Source organism: Lonchura striata, chromosome 17 (assembly GCF_050655825.1).
Source record: "Lonchura striata isolate lonStrDom1 chromosome 17, ASM5065582v1, whole genome shotgun sequence".
In the NCBI taxonomy this organism is placed as follows: domain Eukaryota; kingdom Metazoa; phylum Chordata; class Aves; order Passeriformes; family Estrildidae; genus Lonchura; species Lonchura striata.
Window position 1 is genome coordinate 6416217 of NC_140719.1, and position 27269 is coordinate 6443485.

General features: G+C 43.7%; 1 protein-coding gene across 20 annotated transcripts in view; it reads right to left on the reverse strand.

Annotated features, from left to right (window-relative positions):
- The window catches only part of DNM1 (dynamin 1), a 64420-nt gene that overhangs the window by 23316 nt on the left and 13835 nt on the right, over nt 1-27269 (reverse strand). For 15 of the 20 annotated variants that reach the window (XR_014958818.1, XR_014958819.1, XR_014958820.1 and 12 more), the window contains exons 2-15: nt 18146-18219; nt 17543-17692; nt 16976-17179; nt 16362-16460; nt 15549-15709; nt 14564-14706; nt 14350-14485; nt 13139-13206; nt 11986-12124; nt 3929-4015; nt 3682-3752; nt 3174-3225; nt 1953-1964; nt 577-690 (exon numbers count right to left, since the gene is read on the reverse strand). Coding sequence is in view for 13 of the 20 variants with exons in the window: in XM_085594081.1 (XP_085450207.1) it covers nt 577-690; nt 1953-1964; nt 3174-3225; nt 3682-3752; nt 3929-4015; nt 11986-12124; nt 13139-13206; nt 14350-14485; nt 14564-14706; nt 15549-15709; nt 16362-16460; nt 16976-17179; nt 17543-17692; nt 18146-18219 (1510 nt within the window). In the remaining 7 variants the exon portion in view is untranslated. Of the gene's footprint in view, nt 1-576; nt 691-1952; nt 1965-3173; nt 3226-3681; nt 3753-3928; nt 4016-8629; nt 8769-11985; nt 12125-13138; nt 13207-14349; nt 14486-14563; nt 14707-15548; nt 15710-16361; nt 16461-16975; nt 17180-17542; nt 17693-18145; nt 18220-27269 lie in introns of all 20 variants that reach the window. The other 5 variants (XM_021551422.4, XM_021551425.4, XM_085594083.1 and 2 more) reach the window with 2 other exon arrangements.

Below are 27269 nucleotides of genomic sequence, written 5' to 3' on the forward strand. Positions count from 1 at the left end.
AACATACAATCAGTAAAAAGACATTCCTATTTTGCATGTTTAAGAGCTGGACTTGGGAGAGATTAACTAATTTACTCGAGGTCAGAAGGAGCCAGCACCTGAGCTAGAGCTTCAGGTCCACAGCTCCTGTTGCTTTACTCTGAGAGAACTTTTTTCTTATAATCAGGAGATGCATGAAATCATTGCCACGTGCCTTCAGAAAACTCGCTGCTGCCCCACAAATGCCTAAAAGTCCAAATCTTGGAACTAACCCATCACACCCTTGATGATCACAGCTGCCACAGCAAAACGAATAAAGGTCAAATTCATTCCAAATGCCTGTCAACTTCCCACTAAGCCAGAACTTCAAGAATAAATATTACTCCTTGTGCGTCAAACAAGCCACATTCACATCAATTCTGAAATACTCAGCAGTACTGAGGCCATGGGGAGCCTGGCCCAAGGACAGTTTCAGCTTGTCACAAGCTGCAGACAGCACTCAGAAGATACATCTGTAATACCCAGTGATCTGAAGTGCTTGTCTTCATCAGATGAGACTCCAGCCTGAGACTCCAGCAGCAGAGCTGAGCTACTCACCTCATCATCCTTGTACCAGGAGAGGTTCTCCGCTGTCAGGACAAACCAATACTCCTTGGAGCCTCCCTTCATGATGCCAATGTTGTTGATGGTGAGCCAGCCTTTCCGGATCACCTGAGGGGAAGGAAGCAGTGAGCATTAATAAGGACAATCATTCCTGGCCTTAGGTGACAGAGGAGGGATCCAAAGGCATCCCTACATGCAGAGCAGTATGGAAAGACAAGGAACACTGTGCTCCCTGCTGCTGCCAGAAGAACCCCCCCATTCAACTACCCAGTGGAGGTCCTTGCCCCAAAAGGGCCAGGAAAAGCACAAAAAGGGGGCAGGAAGGAACCTGGCAGTGTTGTGCATTATACCCTCTGCCAAGAGGAAAGAGATACAGAAAGAACTACATCAGGAGTGCCTCGGACACTGGCACAACCTACAAGCACCAAATCACAGCAAAACACCCAGAAAAGGCCACACCTAGAGAAAACCAGGACACCAGCACACCTTTCTGCAGGTGTGGAGCACTTCACTCAACTCAGGGTAGGAGGAACTAGTTCAGGACATGGCCAAGCACCCCAGAAAGAGCTGAGTTTAGTCAAAGAAGTCACTAAGTATAACAGAACAAAATGGTGCATCTGGAATTAGTACCCTGGACTTCAGCATACCCAGGTATTTGGGCAGTCATATTAATCTTGGGCAAGAGAAGTTCCTAGAAGTTTAATTTGTAAAGAAGCCAAGCTATTACTCTCTAGGGGACTCCTATTCACCAAGTGCTCGTTTAGAACCCCACACGTGCCATAATCAAACGCATGCATCAACTTAAAAGCATTAGCTTTTACTATTACTGCACTATTCACACCCTGAAACATCTGCATGCATTATTTGTACCATGTTGTGTGGATATGCTTGCTGAAAACTTCCTGGCATTGAAAAACCATGAGACTGCACTTTGTATTAGCTGGTTGTATTGTGTGAGCAACCTACCCAGTTGGCCTACCTGGTTACCTGCCCTGGAGGTACAGGATCATTTAATTGGCAATTTACTCTGTCAAGGCAAACGCAGGAGCCTCAGATGTTCAGCTCCTGCCTTCTAAGATCGAGCTAGTCCTACTCTCCGTGTGGACAGGAGGGGGCAGTGGAACAGAACTACACATCCTCGGATTGCTGCTTTTTATCTCCACCCACTCGAAAGATGTACCTGCAGTTCTGAATTCTTGCTCAACATACTACCTTTCCACCTTATTGCTGCTTCAGCTGTGTCTAATGCCAGCTGCCCTCCTCTCCCCATTCGGCAGCAGAGGGAATAATGTGTTTATGTCCTGGTTTTGCCTTCCCAGATGCAACATTAATGTTCGTTAGCACACCCTGCTGAGTGGCCTTCTACTCACCAGGATCTCATCCTGCAAAGGGGAACCATAGCAACAGCAGCAGAGCAGAGAGCAGGAGAGGAGCAAAGAGAGGAGAGATTATTACCAGGAAAGCTGGAGCAGGAGAAGAGAGGCTCAAAAATAAAATAAAATAAATTGGAGGCTGGTATCAAATCTTTTACCCCAGGTGTTAACACAAGCAATCCCCATCCCAAAATAAATCTGCTAACAGGAAAGCAAAAGCACTTTACAGGTAGATCTGGAGTCTGCCCTTTGCACTCTTCTACGCTCAGCTCTACTGTAAGGGACTGCAGAGGATGGGATTCCCTACAACTGCTCCAAAATGGCTGGCTGGCCAGCCCAACCTGCTGAGAACACCTGCCTGCCAACAATCTGAAACACACTGCAATGTTACGTCCAGGGAGAGGTGGCCAAACATTCTGTTATGAAAAGGATGGATGTCAGGAATTAATATCTTTTTAAAAGACTAAGCAAAAAGTATTTGCTTCCATTCTCTATTAAGCTGTTTGTAAGGCTTTGTTTCCAAGATCTTCTAGCCAATATAGCCTTGCCACATCCCCAGCAAATCTGGGACAAATTGCCATTACTCTCTTTTTGATTCTGTGTACACTCCTTACAGTTCCTGGAGGATTAAGGGAAGTGCTCTCCTCCACTGCTGTCTTCTCCCATGGGTGTGCTCTGATACATACCCACTGCAACTATGGCTATCATCACCCTCTATCTCCCTGTACAGAGATTTATAGATTTCCAGTGAAGTTTTTCAGAAAAAGTCCATGAAATCTCTTGAAATCTCTTTTCAGAAAGTAGATACCACTCATGGCAAAGACAACTAGAAAGGACAATTCTGTGACAGTTCAGACCTAGTGTTCTATACCTCTCACCTTGGCAGGAGAGCTGGCACAGTTAGTGAAGTGGCTGAACAAACAGGAATTTAGAGAACATTAATGAATAGGGATTTCTACCAGAAAAGCAAAACCAGATCTTGATCACCAAGCTGCCATTTCCCTCCATTGCTGCCAGATGCTCAGTTCTTCCTGACTGCAGGTAGCCTAAACCACTATCCTCCAGTTATAAACAGTTTGAGGAGTTTAAAAAAAAAAGGCAACACAACACATCAACTTAGAGCAGTGCTGCATCCAGCCCAGCACTTGTCCACCTGGTAACTTCCAGGTAGCAAACATGTCCTCCTTGCAGCAGTGAAGGAGATGGAACTTGGCCTACCTGGTTACCAGCTGCCTTCTTCTTGCTCATCTGGCTGCTCCTCTGCTGAGCACTGAAAACAACAGCAGAGACATTCAAAACTTCTCAGGCTCTTCTTATTCACCTGAATCCTCCTCCCTTTGGATAGCTGCTACAGTCATTTGGAGCCCCCCACCACTGGCTTCCAAGCCCTAATAACCCAATCTTGTGCCATCTGCTCTCTCAGCTTGGACTACTCATCTTCTCACTCCCACATGAACCTCATTTAGGTCACTAACCCTCCATAGCTGCTGGGTTTTTTTGTTGACACAAATCTAATACTAGAACACCCCCTTCCTGGCATCTCTATTCTTGCCCAGCCTTGCAATCCAGAGCCACTGAAAAAACAAGCAATACTGAGAGCTGCACCATTCTTGGGACAATAGGATCTGCACCAGGGCCTCAGCACCCCAATCACTGGAGCAGATATAGGACAGAGCCACAGGAAACACACGTGGAAAATAGAAGGCAATAGGAGGTGGGTGCTTACTTGGCAAAGCCAATGAAATCCTCGTGGTTTGTGTTCATGTAAGCCAGCTCAATGTCTATTAGGAGCATGACCTGCCAAAGAGAGGCACAGACAAGAGGTTAGTGACTGACACTGCTAACAGAGCCCTGGACATTGTTCATCACATCCCCTCTGCAACCAGACACCCCCTGGCTCAGGCCCAACTTAGATGTCCTCAAAAGGTGTCCCCCACCCAATTTCCCCCCTGACACACACTCCTGATCCCCACCTGATCCTTGGTCCTGCCTTCTCTCTCACGGATGTGGGTGGTGACAATCCTCTCCATCTCCTCACGCAGATGAGGGTACTGGCTGAGCTGCAGGAGAGAGGAAACACGTGCACATGGGAAAGGGAGGTAAAAAGGGGGCTGCAGCCCCCCACATGTACACATGCACACATACACCTTGCTACCAGATGTTTTCAAGGGAAGTTCTAGAAAGCTGGACTTGCAGTCAGATTTTTCCAAGTTCCTGGAGGTCTGTTGCAGGCAAAGTTAATTTCTGCTTGCTCTGGGCTTTACAGAAAAGCACTTTTCAGTCTTGCAGCAACCTTTCTGTCTCACCAGAGACCTGCTCCAAACTCACCACATTCTTTCAGTCATAAGGCCCTTGGCAAACTCAGATGTAAGGGCACTACCTCTTGCTTGTTGGATTCTACCATGAAAATGAGTTAGTTTCTCTTAATGTTCAGCATCTCACTGTAGTAGGCTAAGCAGATGAATGGACTGTTCTTATAACCTGTTAAGTCCTCTAGGAAGTGAAGTGGATTTCAGCCCCTGTTTGCTGAGGGACTAAGTGAAAGCATCTCTCTCCAACATCTGCAAGCAGAGACACGGGGTCTGAGCAGCTCAAGGGTTTGTGTCTCCAAGAAACACCCAGCTCTGGGCATCCAGCTGCTTCTACCTATTCTCCACTGAGCTGGGGCAGGATTACATAGCTGAGATATATGCTCACATTGCACCTACAGCACATTTTTTGCCACATTACTGAGGAGTGAATCCTTTCCTGCCCACACTGAGAAGCAGGAGGACTCTACTAGCTGTGATTCAAGGCATGATTATCTACAGAGATAATACCTGAGTTACACTGCTAGAGTCAGCACCTTTAAAGTCCTCTGGGTTTCACAAGCACCTGCCTTCTTGCCTAGAGTTATAAACCTCTAATGATTCCTACAGCAACAACTGCTGCATCTCATGTCAAGCCCAGCAAAGTCAAATAAAATTAAACCTCTAGATACAGAATCCAGCCCTTTTTTCTCTACTTTACCTATCCCCTGTGAAACTATTTTCCCTGTTTTTTTATTTCTTAACGTTACTTCTAATTTGACTATGATGTCAAACAGTATTTCATTTGTCCAAGACATGTATTGCATTTGTTTTGTTCCTCCAGTTTATGAAAGCTTCTTCTTAAACTGGTTTGCCTTTTTTTTTTTTTTTGTATACATAATTATAACATGCTACAAATAACAGTCTCAAAATGTGCAGTATCACTTCTGGAAGCCAGATCCCACACTAACCGCCACCAATACTCCTAACATCTGCCAACAAATAGTTTCAAACCCTTTGAGCTCCCTTGCAGTCAAGCTAGTTACAATAGCCTAGAACTAGAATTTGGATAGATTTGACACTATTTTTAAATCCGTGGTTTGTTTTTGAAGGCCACAGAAGCAGGAAAAAAAGTGGAATTTGTGTTCCCCAGTACCACCTTGTCTTGAAAGCAAAAACTGGGTGTTCTCCATTATTTTTTGGTTCAGGCAACTGGTTGCTTCAGAGACAGACAGGGAAAGCTTCCTGCTTCCTTTGGGGGGTTGGCAAAGGATAGATGGGCAAGTTAGTCAAACAGAAAAACAGGAAGTTGGAAAACCTTTAAGCAAGTCTCAGCTTCTTTGCTTCAAGTTTAAAAAAAAAATCAACAAACAAACACAGTCAAACAAAAACCACATTAATCCTCCCCCCACCATCCCAGTCCCAACCAGTTCAAATGCACACAAAGTGCAAAACAAGTAATGGTTTGTTCAGAACCCAGCTCGTCCAGCAACATCCATGTACAAAAATTAATTGGCAGCATTGGTCCCCATGCATGAGCTTCTGACCCCAAGCATGCACAGGAGCAGCAAGGGTGGGCAAAAAAAAAGGATATGCAAGCCACAGGATGTCACACCACCAAGGAACATGCAACAGGGTATAGAGGGGCAAGGAGTTATCACCAGCAGGACAAACAGCACCCAGAAATGCCATGACTCTGAAAGACAGGAGAGCAGGCGACCCTTCGAGGGGTAAAGTCTGTCAGCCTGGGATCGTGTCCCAGCTCAGTGGGGTTTCGATCCTGTTTTAGCATCATTTTCCTGTTTAATCAAAATACAAGCTTACAGCCCTCTTTGAAAACCAATTTGTCCCAATAGTCCTTAATTCCCCTCTTTGCAGATTCTACGAGTCCTTGCCAGCACACCAGGTATCAGCCTTCAGCTGAAGGGCTGCTGACTTGCAAGACTTTCCTGCACTTGTGAGACACTGCAGTGCAGTCTGGCACAGAAGGTTCCTGCTTTTGGAAAAACACTAGCTAGAATATTCTCTTCCTAAATGTAAGGGAACATGCTTATACCCAGCTTTCTGCTGCTTTTGGAGCTACTCTCCAATAGCAAGAAGCTCAGAATCAAGCCAGTCATAGGACAGCTGTTAATGGCTGTCTTCTTCAGCCCTCAACTTTGTCTAATGATCAAGATATAGTCAACTTTTCATACAGGAAAACTGTACTGTGAACACAGATGGGTTCATCACCTTCTGTGTTCTTTGATAGTCTCATAATATTCAATCTATACAGCTTTATCAACTGTACATACAATGATTTCTTCACCAATTGAGGTGAAATGAAATAATTGTGAGAGAACATAAACAATAACACACAACAGTTCAGGACAGCAACAAACCAAGGCTACAGGACTGTTAAGCTAATTCAAGTGGTGTTAGCCCAAGCAGCCTTCCTTTCCAGAAGTCTTGCAGGACTTCTGGTGAATTTAAAGGTTTTTGTCATCTTTGTAGATACAGCATCAGTCCACAACATGGCAGGCTGGGTATTACCTTACAATTAGCATCAGTCCTAAAGTAGCCTTTTCCAGATGCTTCCCCTAATAGCACATGCTCTTGTCCATGTCAAGCAGTTAGAGCTATAACATGCAAAATAAATATTGTAAATTAACTAATGTCCCTGTGCTGTTACTACCTTATGCCATCAGAACCCATCTCAGTCCAGCTGAAATCCTTAAGTGGCCTTTTCTTTCTTTCTACTCTTTCAGAGGGAGGTACAGGCAAGATTAACCTTCTCACTACATGCAGACATTTGACTTAAAACATTACTAAAGTCTTCCTTTTTTTCTTCCAGTATTATTGCTATGTGTTTTCATTCAGACAGTTATTTTACATCTAATATCTGCCTCTAACCATAGCCATTGGTCTCCTACAGTGTCACTATCACCTTCCTTACAGGATTACCCAGGTTGCATCACCTTGGAATATCCTCACAGGGTCACCCATCACATCATGGATTAAAAATCCACAGAGCAAGTGGGTATCCAGCCACTCTAATGACAAGGTCCAACAGAGAAACTAGAATTCAACACCCCTGGGGCTTTTACCATCAACCTTCTCTCTCCCCACCCAGAGCAGACATCATCAGCTGGATACAGAACACAGTGCAAGCAATCACACCCGTCAAAATAAAAATCCACATTAGAAACAGGCTGAGGAGGAGTTACTCTGCCTCACATCAAACCCCACAATATGGCAACAGCAAGACTCCTCAAAAAATAGACTGAGCAGAGCTTGGGGCATGTCAAAGATGAGTCTTTACAGAGGTGGAAATGAGCTCTGCATTTCTAAGTGAGCCAGACCTCATTAACTCATCTTTTGCCCTCACTCTGAACTCGCATCAGTCCTTATCTTCCCCTCCTTCCCAATTTAGTGCTCACCAAAATGCTGGTGAGTCTGGCTGCAACCCTGGAAGAAGGAAACTGTAATTTCCAAGTCCTAAAATAGCCCAGGGGACATTCCTTTCCAACTCAGTTTCCAGAACACACTCATGCTGTGCCACGTTTCTGGCCCCTTGCTGTTAAGTTTAACACCAATTGCCACATCTGCCTTTTTTTTAAAGGAGGCATGTGGTGCCCTCTCCTGGAGGGAACCAGCTCGGGAATCAAAGCCACTCCTGCCCCAGCCTCCAAGAAGCATTTGACACCTTCCCTGTCACTCTCCACCTGCTGCTGCCTTCAGGCTTCACCTCCTGTGGTTAGCAGCAAGCAAGGAAAAGCATCACACTACTTCCCCCTGAGCATAGTCCATGGAGTGAGAAATCAGCAGGAGAATGATGCAGAGGGTGTAATGCCTGGAAAAGCTTTTCTCAAAGTGTTTCTGGAATTCTGAATGTCTCTTGCAGAACATCTTGCACCTCGAATTTTTAATCAGCTGCTGTTTTGTAGATGCCACAGCTCAATATGCATTGCAAGCCACTCATGCTGTGGGGGTGGGAGGTCTTTTTGTGGCTTTTTATATTTTTATAGGGTACCTAGATTTAAGGGGGTCCCAGAAATAACACCTAAAGTTCCAAATGTGCAGGCAATGGCACAGCAATCCAGTCTTACAAAGGGTTTGATCCACACTGAGCCAGACACAGGAAAAGCTTATGCCAGAGTAACCCACTGGGTCCCAGCTCACTGCTCAGCTAAAGAGCCCATCAGTTTTCACCCACAACCCTTGGCCTGCCTTCAAACTGCTCCTGTACCTGCAGGTTGCTGCTCTCCTCTAGATGCTTTGTTATGTCAATTTTCTCTCTCTAGATTTGCTGGAGTTCCTGGTGTGTGTGTGTATGTGGAGAAACAGCATGGAAGTGTGTGGGACGGGGATGGGCATTGACCTTTCTTCGATTTTTTGTTTCTTTACCTTTTCGCTACACTTTCTGATGGTGGATGTGAGCTCACTCACTACCATATCCACACACTTCAGACTTGGCTCCTTCAACTTCTGCACCTGCTTTTTCACTATGGCTTCAAAAGCGAGGTCAGGCGTGAAGAGACCCGTTCTGCATGGCAGGGGAAGGGTGGGAGGAAGCAACGAGGAAGAAGAAAGCAAAGCAGAGAAAGAGCAGGAAGGAGGAAGAAAGAAGGAAGGAAGAGGGAGAAGAGAGAAAACACAAGGCAAAATGAGAAGTGAGATTTTGGTTCATTCCATTAGCTTACTGAACCAGGTGAGCATTGCTATGGGGCCTGTGCACTGCCAAGTATCAGGAGAGTCTACAGGCAAATGGAAGTGTCAAAGGGGGAATGAGGTAGGAGCAGCTGGGCCAGTGAAATGGTGAGCTGTCAAGAGCAAGATGAATGAATGGAGCCCCCAGGGATCAAGTGATCACTTCCTGAAGGAAAGCTTCTTTAGATTTCAAGACAAAACTTTTTGCCAGTGAGCCACTGTCCCTTTTCCTAGAGGTTCAGCATTTCTCTTTATCTCATTTCCCTTTCCTTCCCACCATAGTTATCTCTCTTCCAAGTTTTCCTTATTCCAGCTGCAGGAAGCCTGAACAGGAGCCAGGCTAAGACCTCAGAGGTCTGTCACTTCCATCTTGTTTTGGCAGAACTGAACTGATGTCTCTCAGTTTCAGGGATTCGAGCAAACCACTCCATTTACAGAAGATATTTCATCTCACCTGCCTTCCCTGCAACATCAGCTTCCTCAGTAAGAATAGATGTACCCAGTATTTAGAAAAACGCAAAAGTGCTACAGGGTATCTACAGTTATACAAAGCATCCATTATACCATTACATCCAGCATCAGACCCAACATAGGCCTGCTGTGATTTATAAGGAACTATTAATTTCCACTGATATTTTGTGGTCTGTGTTCTCAATGGCTCCACTCAGGAAGAACAGAAAGTTCACAGAAACTAAAGTTACTAAAATATAGCCAAGATCAATCCAATTCAAGACTACTGCACCCAAAAAAGTTTTTCAGCACTTTTAACACTTCAGAACTTCTATTGGATGCTCTTTGTTACACAGTCTGAGTTACTTGTCTTACCATGGGCCATTACTACTTTGCCAGTGCTTTCAGGGAATAACATCCCCTTGGCATGGGAAGGGGATATTGCTTTTCTAAAGCTGCAGTTTATAACCACACCTGGGGTGCCTGCAGCTACCAACAAATCCTAGGATGGCTATAAATAACCACCACTTCAAGTAAATCAGGTATTTACTCCTTCACCTCATCTTTCACATCTCTGCAGATAACACCTGCAAGTCCCCAAGCAACAGCAGTATTAAAATATTCTTCAACACTTATTAGGGGATGTACAACCACTCTGCCTTCTAAGCAGCAAAGAGTTGAAATACGTTACAGGATTTGGATTCACTCAAGGGTTTCTCGACAGGTGCCAACAATGCCCCTTTTGAGCAAAGCAAGAGCATTTCCAGAGGTCAGTTCACATCCTCTGATCCAGCAGAGGCTTCCTACTAATCCAGTTGCCTAGCTAAGCTCAAGTTATGCTGTTTCCTCCACCAGACTTCAGGGGAAGTCTAATTTTGAAAAAAAATTAGTTCCTTACAATACCTGAGTATCACCTGATTGACAGTATTTTGTTTCTTCATAAACAAAATTGTAACCATGGCTGCTAGAGCACACACAGAGCCAACTAAAACTGAAGTCAACCATGAACACCTTAGCAGTAGGATCCAAGCTGAAATGGAATCCTTTTTTCCTGAATCTGTGATATTTCCCCTCCATCCATGTGGTCTCTTCTCCTCCCGTATCTCCCACCCTGTTGTACCCACCACCTGATCACTTGAGGAACTGCTGCCTTCAGAACAGAGGGTTTCGTCTAAAATTATCAGTAAAAAAAAGGAATGAAAAAGAAAATGAAGTAAGATATAAGAAGAGAAAAGGATGCAATGAGAAAGAATCAATGGGCAGTTCTGAATAGCAACTGATGGATGGAGAATAAATCAAAAGAAGCTTCAGAGGGCATGAAAAAGAAGGGCCCTTCTGATCCAGTTAGCAGGTGACTCTGGATACTTGGCAGCCCGAGGGCCTGTGCTTACCTGTCGACAGGCTCTAATGGCAATTTTCTGGGTGCTTCCCACAGTCACACACCCCAAGAGAGGACAGCAGGACAGAAAAAGGAAGCTCCTCCAGCACTCTAGAAACCTGAGCAACCTCTCACTGCATCCTCTTTGCTCTCCCAGTTTGTCCTGGGGGGCAAAGCATGTGTCTGCACACCTGAGCCCTTCTGCAGAGGCTCTTGGCCCTAAGGACCAGGCACTTGTGCAAGGAATGGCAAGTGTCACCACTTGGGCACCTGTCCCCACCCTTGCTGAGAGGGGGTCAGACTCTGTGGAAAGCTCCTGCAGTGCCCATTTACCTGCACCTGAAAAGCCAGTGGCGATTCCAGTCTCCAGTGCCCACCAAATCCTAACTGAGGTGCCTTTTCACCAGCACCCAGCCCTGCCTGAAGCAGCAAGTCATAGCTGAGAAGAATGGCACAAGTCATCTTATCTTGCTCTCTTTCAACCCCAACCTCAAAAACAAAAGCTGCCACATCCAAAGGGCAGAATCAAGGTTCCCACCCTTGACCCCAAAAAATACCAGTATAGATCCCAAGGGCAAAGCCTGATGTCCTCTCTCTTGAGGGAGAGCACAGATGGAGCCCAGAGGCTGATGAACATTTCTAACTTGCTTCTTCTCAGCCATGTGCTGCTATTCCAGATCAGGATATGGACCAAGCCAGCCAGAAGCCAAGCCAAACACCACAGGAACGTTTCCTTGAGATACAACCCACAACTTAAGTGCTGTAGCTCTAAATTTCAGCCCCATACATCCCCCAAGGGCAACTCTGGGATTAAACCACTCACTTCTACTAGAACAGAGGGCACAAAATTTAAATCCCAGTCTCTGGCTTGGAAAATAAACCCAGATAATAAATTTCAAGAAAAATGCAGCCATAGAGAAATACCCTTGGTTTTCAAAGGAACCAGGAGTCATGCTACAGACAAAGGGGTGGCAAGGACATCTCCAGAATGCCTCAGCTCTTAAAGATTCAGAGAGCAGGGCCATAACACCCATTCCACAGTGCTTCCTTCCTGTTTGGCTTGTTGGCTGGATCGCTCCAGGCTGGCTCTGCTCAGGTCTAGTCATGCTGAGGAGGTGGTGAAAACACCAAGTGTGGCTGCAGGCAAGTCCCTGCCCAGGTCACGATGCTGCGCCGCAGCCAGCGAGCAGGTGGAAGGTGCCAACTCCATGCTGCCTCTGGTTACCTTCTTGGTGCACTGTCTAACAGTATTGATTAACTCCGAAATGACCATGTCCACGCATTTCAGGCAAGGTTCTTTAATCTTCTTCACCTGCTTTTTCACAATGGTCTCAAAGGCCATGTCAGGTGTGAAGAGACCGGTTCTAAACACCCAGGGTGGGGACAAGACAAAGCAGGAAGGGGAGAAGGGGCAAGGAGAATGTCACAGAGTTACACACACATCTTGGAGCAGCCACCACCATCACCAAAACCCGGGACATTTGGGCTGGGAAGTGTCACATCTCCTGGAAAAGCCCTGACTGAAGTTCATTAAAAATGAGGAATGCTTGGCACTTTCAAGGATGGAGGTGCTGAGGGCAAAATCAATCTTAGCTGGACAGTCATAGCCAGGTCACCATTTCACCTCAGCCGAAGGGTGGCAGGGGCTGACCCCTTCACAGTGTATTTGACCTCAGAGCTGTGCAGGAGATGAGACCTGCTCTGGAAGATTTTCTTAAAGGTTAGGACATTGACATCTGATACCCTTTATCAAGTTCAGCTGGTAGCTGACCAAGAGAAAGGAATGAAAATAAATCTAGGTTGGTGTTTGTTCACATCCCTGTGTGAAGAAGGGCTCCAACAGGCACCTTCCCAAGAGCAGCACAACTCAGGGTCTCAGGGCTGAATTTTCTGACGAATCACCTTCACAGTGAAGGGAACACAAGCCTGTTTGCTAATTATGTGGGGCCGGTGGGACCCTGGTGATGAGCATGCCAGTGTTCCCTCAAATCTCTAGGGGAGAAGGGGCTCTGTACCAACACTTGTTTTGACCAACTAACTGCTGGTTAGTGTGAAAATCAATGTTTTAGTTTTAAGTAAACGAAGGAGTAATATGAGGTTGCATCCCTCTTCCTACCCTTTCCTACGTAAAGGCCCAAGAAGGATGGAGAAGATGTCAAGACACCCAGGCTTTTACCTTTTAAGCTTCTGTGACTCCCACATAGGAAAAGAATGCAAACTCACTTGAATGATTGTCCCTATTCCCAGATTCAAGCCAGAGGTTATCCCTCCCTTTGGCTGACCTACCGTACCTCTGAAGTCTTCAGCTCCATTTGGAAGGTCTAGAAGTATTTACAAGGCTCTTCAGCCAGAGCTCTGCCCTAGTGTGTGATACGTGCCTGATACCGTGGATGTTCTTGATGGCGTAGCTGATCTCCCGCCGCAGCTCCTTCTCATCAAACTCCATCTGCAACAAGAGAACTCCATCAGAAACCTTCTGACACTGGTCTGCACAGCAGGACACAGCAGCAGACTTTGAAGAGAAGAGGTCCCATGCCAGCACTACCATGTGACACATGAGGTATTAGCTCGAGTGCTGGATACAGAGTCCAGCCACAAAACTGCTGTGGTCAAAGCAGCACACCCTGGACACACATGAACAGCTAAGGGCCTCCATTTACAGATGCCTCAGCTGCTCTTAAGGAGCTTTTTTGAGGTAAAGCACTAGGACTGAAGTGCTAGATGGCTTTCTAAAGAAAATTGGTTTGCCTTACAACATTTAGCATGAGATCTTGGCAGCTGCTTTTTCAGTGAACACCACAAATGTATAAAACATTTTGTGTGAATTGTAAATCTAACACAAGGAAGGCTATTTATTTCACTAGAAAGGCCTCATCTTATTCAAATGTGGGGAAAAAAAAAGATCTGGCTTTTAAGTTTGTTCCAACTGACAATATAAAAAGATTTTCAGTACCCCTCCTGATCAGGTTAGTGTAATTCACCATCCAAGAAAACTGTCTTTCAATAAGAATCCTCTTCCACTATTAAGAGGGGAGTATAGTTTCTACTCCGTTCCCACCTCTAGGCCATTGATAGGGGACAGACAGAAGTAATCCCAGGTAGACCTACAATCCTTTTTCCTGCTTCTTAGGTATCTGAGTCCAACTTTAGATCTAGTCTGATGCTCAGGATCAAGAAGTATGAGTCTCAGCACCATTCCTTCTACATGAAATTCAGTCATAGTAGCTTTGACATATCTGTGAGGACATTGTCATTGATTTACCATGGGTTCTGTTAAAGTGATTTTTCACACTCAATTTAGCATCTTGGAATCAAGTCCAAAAAACATTGTCATTTAGCTCAGATGAAGTTAAGTTCTGTTACAAAAAGAGACACAGGAGGGAAAGTCAGCACTATGGGAAGGAGACAATAAAAGAGACAAACAAGGAGACAAACAAGCAAAAAAGGTGATAAAAGGGAAAAACATGAAAAAAAGTAGCTGAAGAGAAAGTCCACTGATGAGAGATAGCAAGAGGAATAGGAGACAGACAGAAGTAGTAATATACAACAGGAACAAAAAGTGCATCTCAGCAGCATGGGGAAGCAGTACCTTCACCAGCTCAAAGGGGAAACGCTCATGGAAGATGCGGTTGATCCGAGCTCCTCCTGACAGCTCATAGGTGTCAATTTGGTCTCCAGAGCCTTCAATGCGTTTCTCAAAGTCCACAGCAAACTGCTGGACCATCCTGAAAGAAAACCAAGAGCATGAAGTAAAATTCATTGCAGAGCAGGCCTTTCCAGGGAGGGACACTGAGGCCACTCACTGAAGCAGAGCTTTGGTCTTGCGAGCAGGGTCATCAGGGCGAAAGTTCTTGTACTCCTCCACCTCCTTCTCAATGGAGAGGAGCTGGCTCTGGAGCTTGTTCCGCAGCCCTGGCAGCGTGTCACGGATGTGGTTGGTCAGTTGCTGCACAAGAAGAAGGTTTAAGATGACAATAAAGCTCTAGGTAGTTACTAGGAAGAGTTTGCTGCCTCCACACTACAGAAAAGATGAAGGTTCCTCTCTGTGTTCAATTCTTCTGTGTGGTCGTAACAAAATGTCTTTCTCAGGACAAATACCAGTTATGAGCTGAAAGTATTCCCCCTCCCCAGCTCCTGCCTATTGCCCCCTTCTACTCTTGACCTTCAGTTTACCTTCTAGCACGGTGCAAAACTCCCATCCACACAAACCAAAGTGACTCAAATCCAAGAATACACTTCACATAAAATTATTAGCATTTACTTTTTACACAAGGGGAAAGGCTACTCTGCCTTCAGATTAGCACACCATTGACACCCAATGTGGTGGTAAAGCCTTTTTTCAAACAATAAAGGGTGAAAATGTAAGGTGGAAGGAGCCAAGACCATTCATGAGGCTCTAATAAGAGGGTTTCAAAGTGGGAAACTCCACTTTCAAGATGACTATTTGAGTAAGGAGAAATAGGAAACTCTTCACTTCAGAGAGTATTTCAAAGGAGCAGAGAAGGAAGATTGCTGCTGTATGAAAAACAGATAGCCTCAATAGATGGGAAATAACTATCAGTATCACATAAATAGTGTTAGGTACAGAGATCACTAGAATTTAGAAGGTATCTTTTAATGTAGCCAGCAAGATCTTGCATCTTGACAGCGTATTATACCACAAACCAACTATTGAAAGTGAAAGGATAAATCAATGCTCTGCCTTTGGTGTGCAAGCTGCATTATTGGCCTCAGTGTGTTTCACAGCCAGTGACACCATGGGCAGCAGTTCCTGACTGTGGACAGTACCTGGTTCAGAACTTTTTGCAGGAAGGGGGTTCCCATGCGATCAGCCATGTGTCTGTAGGCTGGGTGGGAGAGAAAAAATTTTCTCTCTGCAGCCAGAGCTGCCTGAATGTCCTTCTTGCCATCTATGTCCTTCTGACTTCTGTTGACCACACCAATGTAACCTGTGAGAGTGGGGTTAGAGATCAGATGGCAAATAAAACTCAGACTTGAGAAGGAAGTTACTCAGCCAGCAGCATTACAAAAGGGGTATTTTAGTGGTAACATATTATTAGGGGCAACTGAAAGAGTTTAAAATTAGCCTTTCCTTGTATGGCCCAGGCTCTGATATTTGGGTATGCAGGACAAAAATAGTATGGAACAGAGAATTATCTTATTTGTTACTGTTCCCCTAACACAAAGCACACTCCAGTCTCATTTATTTCAGACTCCTTTTATGAGTCCTTAGCACAGGTACTTTTGCCATGGCCACAGCAAGTACCACAGCCCAGACTTAATCTTTTTCCTTAGGCAGGGAGGGGAGTGTTTTAAGCCATGTTTCACAGCTTGCCTTAAAAAAAGGAGGAAAGAGAAAGTAAAAATAAGAGCATAAGGCTGTGTTTCTGCTAGGACTACATATCAAGGTATAAATACCTAAAAAGTTCCTGTTAACAGTATGACTGAGCCCTGTTCACCAACTTTTCTCACTTCTAGGTTGGAACAGAGATGGTTTAACCACAAGTTGTAAGAGATGTTATAGGAAGGGGATGAGGCCAGGACACCTCACACAGGGAAAATAGAGGAAGGAGATCATGGACAAAGCATGAGCAAACATACCCCTACGGAGGGGAAGCAATTTGTTTTCTAATACATCTCGTGCATCAGTTCCTTCATCCATAAGATCCAGCTTGGTGATGACCCCAATGGTGCGCTGGCCTATGGAAAAAAACCACAAACACACTTGATCAGCAAATGACTCATGTACTATTTTGCTCTCTTCACAGAGCTTACAGATTGCCCAGCTTAGCTACCCAAGGGCTCTTAAAGTCACACATTACAGTTCCCATCATGTACAAGAGGCCACAAGAGCAAAACAGACAAAAATCAAGATCAGTTCTCAGCTGTATCCTGCTGAATGCACAAGCTATGCTACAGAAGAAAAGGATTTTAGTGCATATTTTCCTAGCTCCTTCTAGGCCAAATGCAGATGATTAAAAGAAAGGAGATCCTTTAACTCTTCAGAAATGTGGCTTAGACAAATGAAGAAAAGGGGATTAATAAGATTTCTACTACAGCAACTGCTAACACTCATTAATACCTCTCAGAAGAATGTTTGTTGGTGAAGATACATCCCAAGACAACAGACATGAGCCACAGCTACTGGGCTAATCACAACAGAATGAAAATCAGGCCACTGTCTAGTAATGCCACGATAATTAGGAGACATTTACCTTGAGGATCCACCTCCTTTGCAATCTTCAGGGCATCAGAATTGGCCAGATCAGAGTTGGCTGGAGATACTGCCAAGATGAGGCAGTTCTCTTTCGTGACAAACTGCATGAGCATGTCTCGGATCTGGAACTCGATGTCAGGGGGCTGATCCCCTACAGGGACTTTTGTCATACCCGGCAGATCCACCAAAGTCAGGTTCAGGACTAGACACAGGACACAGGAGTTAGCACAAGAGATTGTTAAGGCAGGAATGTTCTGGTCTCTAAGTACCACCTGTAGCTAAAGTGACTCCAATAAGGGATAAGAGGTGCACACACAGTTTTCTATTTCCTTCTTCTTATGGGTCAGTAAGAACTAGTTGCAGGTTGTTTCTACTGTGATTGTCAATGATCTCATCACCCTTTCCTTTAAATCACTTGTTTTCACACCAATCAAGAAAACTGTGCCCTCAAAGTCCTTCCACATAATGCTACATTGAATGGGAAAGGATGACAGTATTTTGTTTTCAGTTCACAATGGAGTGCAGAGCCTTCTATAATAGTTGGTCCCTCTGCATTAGGACTCACCATGGGGAGAGTAGACTCGGAGATTGATGGGCACAGGGGAAATCCCTTTGTTGGAGCCAGTAACACGATCTGTTTCAGCCTCAATCTCCAAACGGACCTCCTCAAAATCAGTGAATTTCTTTCCTTTGCAGTGCAGGAATTCGCCATATTCTATTTAAACAGAAACAGAGTCAGAAATAGTCAAAATCAGGGAATTGTGATGAAAGCAGCACATCCTGAAGCACAACACAACAAAACACAATCGAAGGGATGAAGTCTGCCAAGGGCCTTTCCCAACAGAGTTTGTAGGTTGGAACAGTAATTACTGCAGTCATGTTTATGTGGTCAACATCTGAGAAAATTCAACTGAGCCCAACATCTTCACCCTCTTAATTCACTAGATTTTCAGCAGGGTCTTCTGGCTTTTAGGTCTTACCCTCTCATGAGAGTCACAGCTGCAAAGGAAAATGATGATGTGTAGGCATTAGATGTTAAACAGGCAAAAAGGCTGCAGGTCATTCTTCCTTGGGAAAATCCTTATTTATTTTCTCCAATGATCAAATAAGACCTTCCTGGCTAAGACAGCAATCCAGCTGGACACACAGGGGAAGGGAGCTCACATACCTGTGCTGGCATTTACCAGCTGAAGGACCAGTGGGCGCCTGGTTACGATGCCAGATCCACGTGGCAGAAAGTCTCTGCAACGAAACAGGAAGTTTTGGATGAGTGAGTGATTGTTTCCTTCCCTTTTCACAGCTTTTCTGCTTCTCTAAGTGTACATGGATTCTAAGGGGGAGTCCCAGCTACAAGCACAAAAATGTTTAAGGCATTAAACACAAAGCACCTCTCCTTGAGAAGGGCAAGAGCTTGTTCTGAGTAGTTTATACTCACAGCACAATCCCTCTAATCGTGTCTGTGACAGTACAGCTCCTTCAGCTGAAGTTCCAAGTTAACTAACAAGCCTATTTAATACAGCTGTCTGTTCTTTGGAAAAAAATAAACTTTCATCTTTCAGAAAGAAAAGAGAAGTTGATACAGAGCCAAAGAACTAGCATGCCTCCTTTTGGCAAAAACAATTACACAAATTCACTCACACCCTGCACTTGGGGCTTGAGAAGACACCACATTGTCCCAGTGTGCAAACACCACGTGATACAACTGAGAAAATAACCAGCAGCCAAAGGCTTGTCTCCACACAGGGTCTCTCCTGGCTATAACTACTCAAGATAGTATTGCCAAGGAAAAAGCTGCAGTTTCTTTCTGTATTTACAAGAATCCTGAATTTTTGTGTACTTCAAGTAATTTCAAGGGAAAGCAGCCTTACACTAACATTCTCCAAATGCTGACTTAGCAGCCAAAGCCCACCAGTTCTCCTTTTCTTTTCCTTTTTTTCCAATCCAAAGCTAGGCATGCTCACTGCATCTGCTGATGACCTTGCTAGTTTGTGGGCTGGTTTTCTACTACTTGGCTGTTCATGTGGCTCTTCAAGAGCCACTGAGCAGTTCTGAAAATATAATCAATTGCTTCCTCACCTACTGGGAGAAGCATCACTTCAAATTAGGTTTCCTACAGCATGAACATCACATTCTCTGTTAAAAGAAGCCCTGTCTACATTGGCAGGACTCCGGCAGAAAGCCTCCTTCCCTTTATAACTGTGGCAAGGAATAATTTTGCTGATTCAGGAGTAACTATTGGCTCTGCTGAATGAGAAATAGGGCTGTCCACTTTGAGGTATTCCTCTTAGTCCTGCATAAACTTAAGACTGACAAAGTCCATGGGGATGAGAAGTGTGTTTCTGTTTCAACACACCAGACAAGGCCTTGAGCAGCTTTGTCTCAGCTCCTGGTTTGGCCAATCATTTCCTGTGTAACCCTATGCAAGTTATTCTGCTTCTCTGTATTTCCATTTTCTCAGCTATAAAAGTAATTCCCCATCTGTAGCAATGTCAGAATAACTTGGTAATATCAAAAACTGAAGACTAGGTTCAAGTGAAATGAGGGTAAGGAGGCACTGTATATCCTCTAACACCTCAAAAATATCACCTGTTAATTACTAAGTCAGGAGTAATGGAACTTCAGTTAAAATTAGACTGAAACTCATTCACATTATTTTAGATTTTCCAGAAATATAAAGAGTTAACTGGGGATTGCCTTTCATTTGATTTTTAAATAGTACAGCTCTAGTTTTTCCATTCCAATGGGATTAACCCTGGAATCTCTGAGACACTGCATCATTCTTACAGTTTTCTGCTGTCTCAGCTCCATTCCTAATGATGTCTGTGGCCAATATGTGGAAAAGTCCTATTCTTGTATCTGTTGTTAGCACAATAAATCCATCTGAGCTCTGCTGAATTATTTTGAACTTATACCTGAGAAAAAGGAACCCTAACACTACAGAGTCCTTTTGCAGCACACCAAGACAGTCCTCTAGCTATAGGCTTCCAAATTGCAGTATCAAATCTTGCTTTTACTGTAAAAGAACATGGCTGAGGGAGGAAAAAGATAGATGGAATAAGTCTTCAGAGACAAAATGTTATAAAGGCTTTGAGTGCTGAGAGAAGGCAGCCTGTAGCATGACAGCAGAGCCTCATTACATACATCACTATACATGACTGTGCCTGAATTATGTTACTCAGGCTGAGAGCACCAACACCCTGTTTTCCTCTTTCACTCATTATCTTCACAACTGGGAAGTCCTTTATCTGTTTCTTTATTTGTAACACACAGAAATGCACGACAACATTCGATTTCCTGCGCTTTACAGCAGGAATGCAACACTGTGCCACTCCTCCAGGCTAGGCTTAATCTACAAAATACACAAAATAGCAGCTGAAACAGAGCTGTATTCAGGGAATATAAATACTTAATTTGCTTGTAGCTTTCTTAGCTATTGACTCGAAATTCTGACTCAAGATATTGAGGTATCAGTTCTAGCAATGCAATTCCAAGCATTTTATCAAGGTTGGAAGACTAGGCTCAGATAACTACATTTCCCAAAACATCACTTATTGCAAGATTTATTTCTATGTATTTCTCTGTGTAACCCTATGCAAGTTACACTCAATTTTTATTACCAACAGGCAGAGAGAGAATACTGAGGTAGGTAAATTCTTGTCTGACCAGAGATAGATCTCCTCTTCTAAACCAAGGCAACAAAAAGAACCAAGGATGCAAATCTCGACAGGTCTCAGGCTGAAAGAGTTCAGGAGGGGAAATGACCTGAAAAGGCATTTATTGTTGTATTTTGCATTGCTCAACTCTGAAGTGCTTCTACATGTTCTTGACTAGCTACCTCGGAGTAAGCACAATCACAGCATCCCTTGCAGTCTTATTACTATTTTCATATGCAGAGCTGCATGAGAGTGCAAATTTGGGCTGAAAGCTGCATTTGTAATGCAGTAAAAAAAATTGAAGGGAAGGGAACCAATCTAGCAGTTACTGTAGAGCAACAAACAAAATCCAAACATCTTGAAAATACATTAAAGTAATCTTGATGTGGTACAACAATACATTTATAATCAGGGAACTGGGAATTGGGTTTTCCTGAATTGTTTTGTTGGTTTGTTTGTTTAAAGCTTTTAACTAAAGCCAGACACTATCTAGGAAAAGCCTTCATGCATTAGGTAACTTAGAATCCTACAGAACAGAAAGGTTATTAGCAGCTATTAGTGACCAAAAAAAACACCTTTGCTCTATAAACAAGTTTCAGAATTCATTTAATGACTTACACAAGAGAAAGGATTTGAAGTTAAACGTATCATCAAACAAGGACACTTTTCCCAAACTATTCATAAAACAAAGGAGATTGACAAACTGGTTGTATAAATCAACAAATATTGTATGGAAAGGGAAGCAAAGATGGATGCAATCAAAAAAAGTAGGACACATACCCATATAGAAAGCTTGGGATTATCTGAAGAGGCACACACTGAAACTTTCAGACATGTTTCTTGTGTTTATTTGCTGTTGCTACACTGAAGAAAATATGACTGTCCATTAAAAGATATTTAGATGAGCTAATTCGTTGCAGTAGGGGCACAATTTTGTCTACACACACACAGTTTGCTCAGACCAAAGAATACTTGTTTACTCCTTTGGTCAAACACTTGGATCTGTTGTTTTCCTGTTAAATGAGATACTGAGATCTCTGGAGGAGAAGCAAGTCTTTGAGCATCTCAGTGACTGTTAGGGGCATGCTGTGCCTGCTCCACCAGCTTTGCTGGAATAAATGCTCTTCAATCCTGGTAAGTACAAGACAAGTGATTGCATGAGCCAGTCTGTCCCTTCATGCTTTGCCAGAAGTGTCAGCTCACTGCTTTAGGTTTGTGCTCTAATGCTTAGAGGTTCCTGTAACATTTACAGTGCTGTTTCATTCCAGCAATCTGGTGTTTGCAAATCTCTTTCTGACCCTGTAGCCATGATATCACAAGTGATAACCACAATTTCCTAACAGTGAAGAGCAAGAATAGCATCCCCACACATCAGCTCAGGCTGCAATTGCTTCTCCATAGATTCTCTTCCACTGCAAATATGAGCATAATTTATTCCCTCTTTCCACCAAATTCAAGTTTTGTACCTTCTCCATCTACTGGTAATCTGTATTTCTGAAAGGACTTTGAGTCAAAGCTTCTTCATGCATGATTATTGTCTTCACTGAAGTTGCAAGAGAACTCTTCAGCAGTCAAAACCAGAACAAAGCCCATGGTACCATCTCTTCTTCCACATGGAACACAGGCTTTGCTTTCCCTGTCTCCAGAGAAACTGGAAGGCTCAGAAAGCTGTTTGTAGAGGGCTCTGAAATACAAATCTAGGCCTAGTCTAGACAGCATTGTTGCAGTCAATTGTTTCCTAGACCTTTGAGATTTTTGAATTAGAATGCACTAGAGAAAGTAAAGCCTCAATTGAAGAGCCAAAACAGCAGTTTATGAAGACATAAAAGTAGTTACAAAGAACAGAAGGGAACACCAGCATCTGATCATTTAATTTCAATTTGATTTCTTATTAAACATCTATAGAAAAACAGGGTATTAAGGGATGCGATTAATCCCCAGTTTGGATTATATTAGTTTCAGAAAATTAAAATTCACACAGCCTCCATAATTTCACACAGTTGTTTGTATTTTAATTTGAGTATTTGTAATTTCCTGTGTTCTGATGGTGCCTGGGGACAGCAATTCAATCAGAAATGCACTGCACAAAGCAGTATGCCAATATACCATGAGAAATACAGTTCTGTCCCTATGGAATTTACTGTCTGGTTACACAGTTCAGACCTGCTCCTGCTTAAGCTTCAAACCATTTTCATCTGTCAAGGCTTATAATTGATCATTCATCTTTCTCACACATCCAGATCATGAGTTCCTCCTTAGCTCATGATGGCACAGTGCTTTACAAGAATCCCAAGCCAATCTAGGGGTATTGGTACCTTTGACATATGATTCTTCTGATCACTTTGCCCATCAGCAACAGTCACATCTTCACACAAACTGCATTCTGTGGACAGCTTATGCATTTCTCTGAACAGCACTTCATCTCACAGCACTTGTGTTTTCAAACATGCTCTTACTTCAGCACATCAAAATGAATCCTTTACACACAGGCTGACAACTATGGGGCACTTTAACCACACACTCAAAATATTTACTATTAATCATATCGACTCCTAAAACAAACACCTCAGAAACAGTAGGAGCTTTGTACTTTTTGGTCACTAACTCCTGGTGCTCCTTCACAGTAGACATCATGTAGTTCTACTACAAGGAAGAAGGATGCAGAACTGCCCTTGGAGCACCTTCCTGGTCTGATCCTTCAAGCAACATGCAAGTACATTTGTAAGCAATTCCATAACTCAGGTGTGGGACAAGAACAAGGACAAGTTTGTTCTTTCCTCTGCCACCCAGCAGGCTGCCAAGAGGGTTGCATTGCAGATTCAGAGTTTCCTACTAACTTGGTTGGCTCTGTGAGCTCTTCTCTCACCTGAGCCAAAGCACTTCTCAACTAAAAAAAAGCCAGACAAACCAGGAACAGCAAGCATTAAAAACAGGTGCATTATGAACAAAAAGATCAATCAATCCTTCTATTCTGTTTTCCTCTGCCCTAAGCTTTCATAGTCCTTTCATACTGCTTCATATCAACTTGGACACCAGTCATACAGACTCATAATCATATGCTAAGTCTTGTTCCTAGTTAAGCCATGGTTTTTTTCCATTAAGGTTAGCACCTTTAGATAGCTTTGGCTGATAAATAATGCACATCCTCTGGCTTAATCACAACACAAGTATGCCTAGTCCTGACCCACAGTGAACAAGAGCAATTCCATAAGCACTTAGCATAATGTAACTTCTTAGGATGCAAGTGGCACTGGTCACACAATGGATACATATAGAAATAAAGATCTATTGTAAGTACACCATTTTCCAGTATACTGGCAATATTATTGTGCACAATGATTCATTATTCAAGAAAACAATTGTGAAAAATAAAGACAGGCAATAGTTCATGAGTGTCATCATAATATACATGTTAGGAGAAACAAAAATTAAAGAGAGGGCTTCCCACTGCCTTGTACCTTGAGTTCCTATTAACAATAGTGCAGAGGGAGGTTAACACTATTGTGCTGGCTTGGAACACTTAAAATTGCTTTGTTAAATAGTTCTGACCCTCAAACAGCCTCTCCAACACCTGGCCACTTCTCCCAAGTACAGTTCCCCAAGTCAGTAAGCAAAAGGACCAAACAGCCTTTCAAGTTTGGAAGTTTGCTGTGCTTAAGGTGAGCTTCCAGAGACCATCCTAGAAAACTCAGATGCTGCCAAAGCAGGACAAAACACAAGTGCCAGTAAAAGCTGGACACATTTGTAACATAATACTGGGTAATTTGCAAACAAGAGTCAGAGAGGGTAGAGAATGAAGTAGAAAGTAACTTCTGAAGTTGGCACCTTCTCCCAATCTGCCTCAAGTTGTTCTATTTCCTTGTGCAGAATTGTACCCCATACTAGCACAAAGCCAGCAAGAGGTTCTGCAGAGACTGAGGCACTGAGGTCTCCAAACATGAAAGGACATCAGCTATGCTAATTCAGTGTAAAAAGTGTAATTATAGTAGTATTACGTGGTCACACCACATCCTGCTCCAGAACTGACATGATTCTCCCCACAAGAATCACCTTTGCTGTGTTTCCTGCAGCTCTTTTACCAACGACCAGGATATGCCATGTTCTGGAGCTCTCCTGTATCTTTTTTTCCCATACTGTGCTCTCACTTCATTCAAAATAAGAAAAATACAGTGTATTTATAGAGTTAACATAAACTCAATAAAGCCACATCAGAAACCTACATGTATTGCAAAACACAACATTTCAAAAACCACAATGACCCCGCACCACAGGCTCTGCTGAAAAGACAAGAAACCTTTCAGGAGACTGCCTCCTCCAAGAGAATCCACCTCCATAGAAAGCTGCATGCCTGGCTGTTTGAAAGCCTACACAGTGAGTTTGGCAAATCAAATCCAGCTCCTCGTGGACAGGCATAATGGTGAGGTTTGTTTCACTGACATTTGGGGTAAATGATGAACCACGGAGGGACAGAAGTTGAATTTCAAGCTTCCATCTTAGCCATTTTATCATCAGCTTGTCTCCTCAACCTGGGACACAACACAATTACTGGCCACTGATTTACATGTAGAGAGATGACAGTGTCCAGTACTGCTGTCTGGGTAATTTTTGGTAGTGATCAGATCTCTCCTACAGGACAGGAAAAAGATTTTTGTTACTGGAAGGCATTGTCATATTCATGTGCTCTCACGCCTCTGGGAGGACCTACATGCCTTGAACATCAAAAGTGTTAATCAAAAACTTGTTTTCCCCACTCAGAACATGTTTGTTGAGCCAAGTGTGGGCTGAGGGGGCTCAGACAATGAGAGAGGAACGCCCTGGGGCAATGTTCTCTCACATAACTTGATACTTTCAACTGCAGTGGCTGTGTTCAGCCTTCTGCCTGCAGCACCTTCCTCAACACTGCTAAAGCCAGAAAAGGAAAGCACACAGCAATTTTTACATGAATGATCACTTGGAAACAGCTCTCTCCCCCAGCCCTCCCCAAGTGCACTAAATTCTGCTTTTCTGGCTTATCTCTCACTACACAGACTGGTTCCCAGGAGCCATCCATAGAAGTTGGTGCCTCTTTAATCCACTCTTTCCACATCCACATCTCCTTTCTCTGCATCTCAGCCCCTCTCCTGTACATGCCTCTATGAGGTTGTTGGAAGCAGCAGGGTAAGTTAAGTTTTGCTATTGTTTATTTTCATTTGAATCCTCTGGGCTGATTTTTCTGTTTCACACTCCACTAGCTTCAGGATACATCAAAATCTGGAAGACAGCTGTGTGCATCATGCCAAGTCATGGCTGTGCTGGAGCTGCTGTGCAGCAGTTAATCAAATGCACAACTACAGAGCCCTCACGGCTGCCCTGCTTCCACAGGGCAAGAGACCTCCAAGGAAGTCACAGGCATTCTTACACTTCTAGTCAATGACCTGAGGGCCTGCCAGCATGCAGACTAAACTGGCATAGCCAAGAGTCTGCCCCAGGCATTTCTGCTGCTGTATGTCTACAGTAATACCAAAGAACCCAGCACACCCCAGCTTTATGCTTGGTAAACCTTACAGCAGGATCTGGCCTGACTTTCAAGGTATATATATATATATATTTTTAGATGACCTGAGACTAAAGCAGAGATATTGCTGCATTCTTCTGATGCACCCCTGCAAATTCATAACCAGGATTATTCCATCCAATTGACTTACTGGCTACATTATACAGCATAAAGCAAGAATTTCTGCTAGAAACTGCCCTTCATCCCTAACTCAGTTTACATAACATGGAATATAGGAAGTCCCTATATACAGTAAGGGGAGACAGAAGCTGAGCAACGAGAATTTCTCCCCATTAGAGACAGCTACACAGCTCCTGTCCTACATTTGCAGGAAACAAGGGAGGACCTTGGGAAAAGGTTCAAACATACACAGGCATTACCCTTTCTGTCAGTTTTCCATGGTCTGCCTTTTTTCTATCTAGAAATACAAGCTCTCCCTCTCAGTCAGTGCTAGAGCCTGGATAGGTAAGTGCCTTTAGGACCTGAGAGTCTGAAATACAGAGGTGTGGGTTAACTCCTTCAGAAGGACCAGCACTGGGATCTTGCACAAGGGCACCAGGCCAGTTTGAAGAGACTCAGCTCTACAGATCACTAATAATATATGGGGTTTAGTAAAAACTCTCCTTATTTGAACCTGTTTGAGGTTCATATTCATGCTTTGATTCCTTCTGCGGTTTCATGAGGTTACCTTTCATTTTTAAAAAAAGGTCTCAAATCATCACCCCTAGTCACAGCACTTCAAGTGCTGGGACTTTCTGAGAGCAGTACAACAAATTTGACTTAGTATAATTTCATAAGCAAGCATCACTTGAAGCCTTTCTAAAAGACCTCAGCTTCCCCAGACCTTGTAGATACCACAAATAATTTTCAGCTCTTGAGAGGTACAAGCACAGCTCATTCCCTCAGCCATCCCAATTGAGAAGTCTGGGTGCAGCTGCCCTCCTTTGGGGCTATGAGTAACCAAGGTTAAACTCCTTGTTTTTAAGTGCCATGGAGAGCTGTGACCCTGGGAATCCCACAACGGGAGCAGATTGGAGCCACGTGCTTCCCTCCCTAATTGTGATCACTGGCTGATAGATAATCCCTTCATGGGCTGCTGCTCTGCA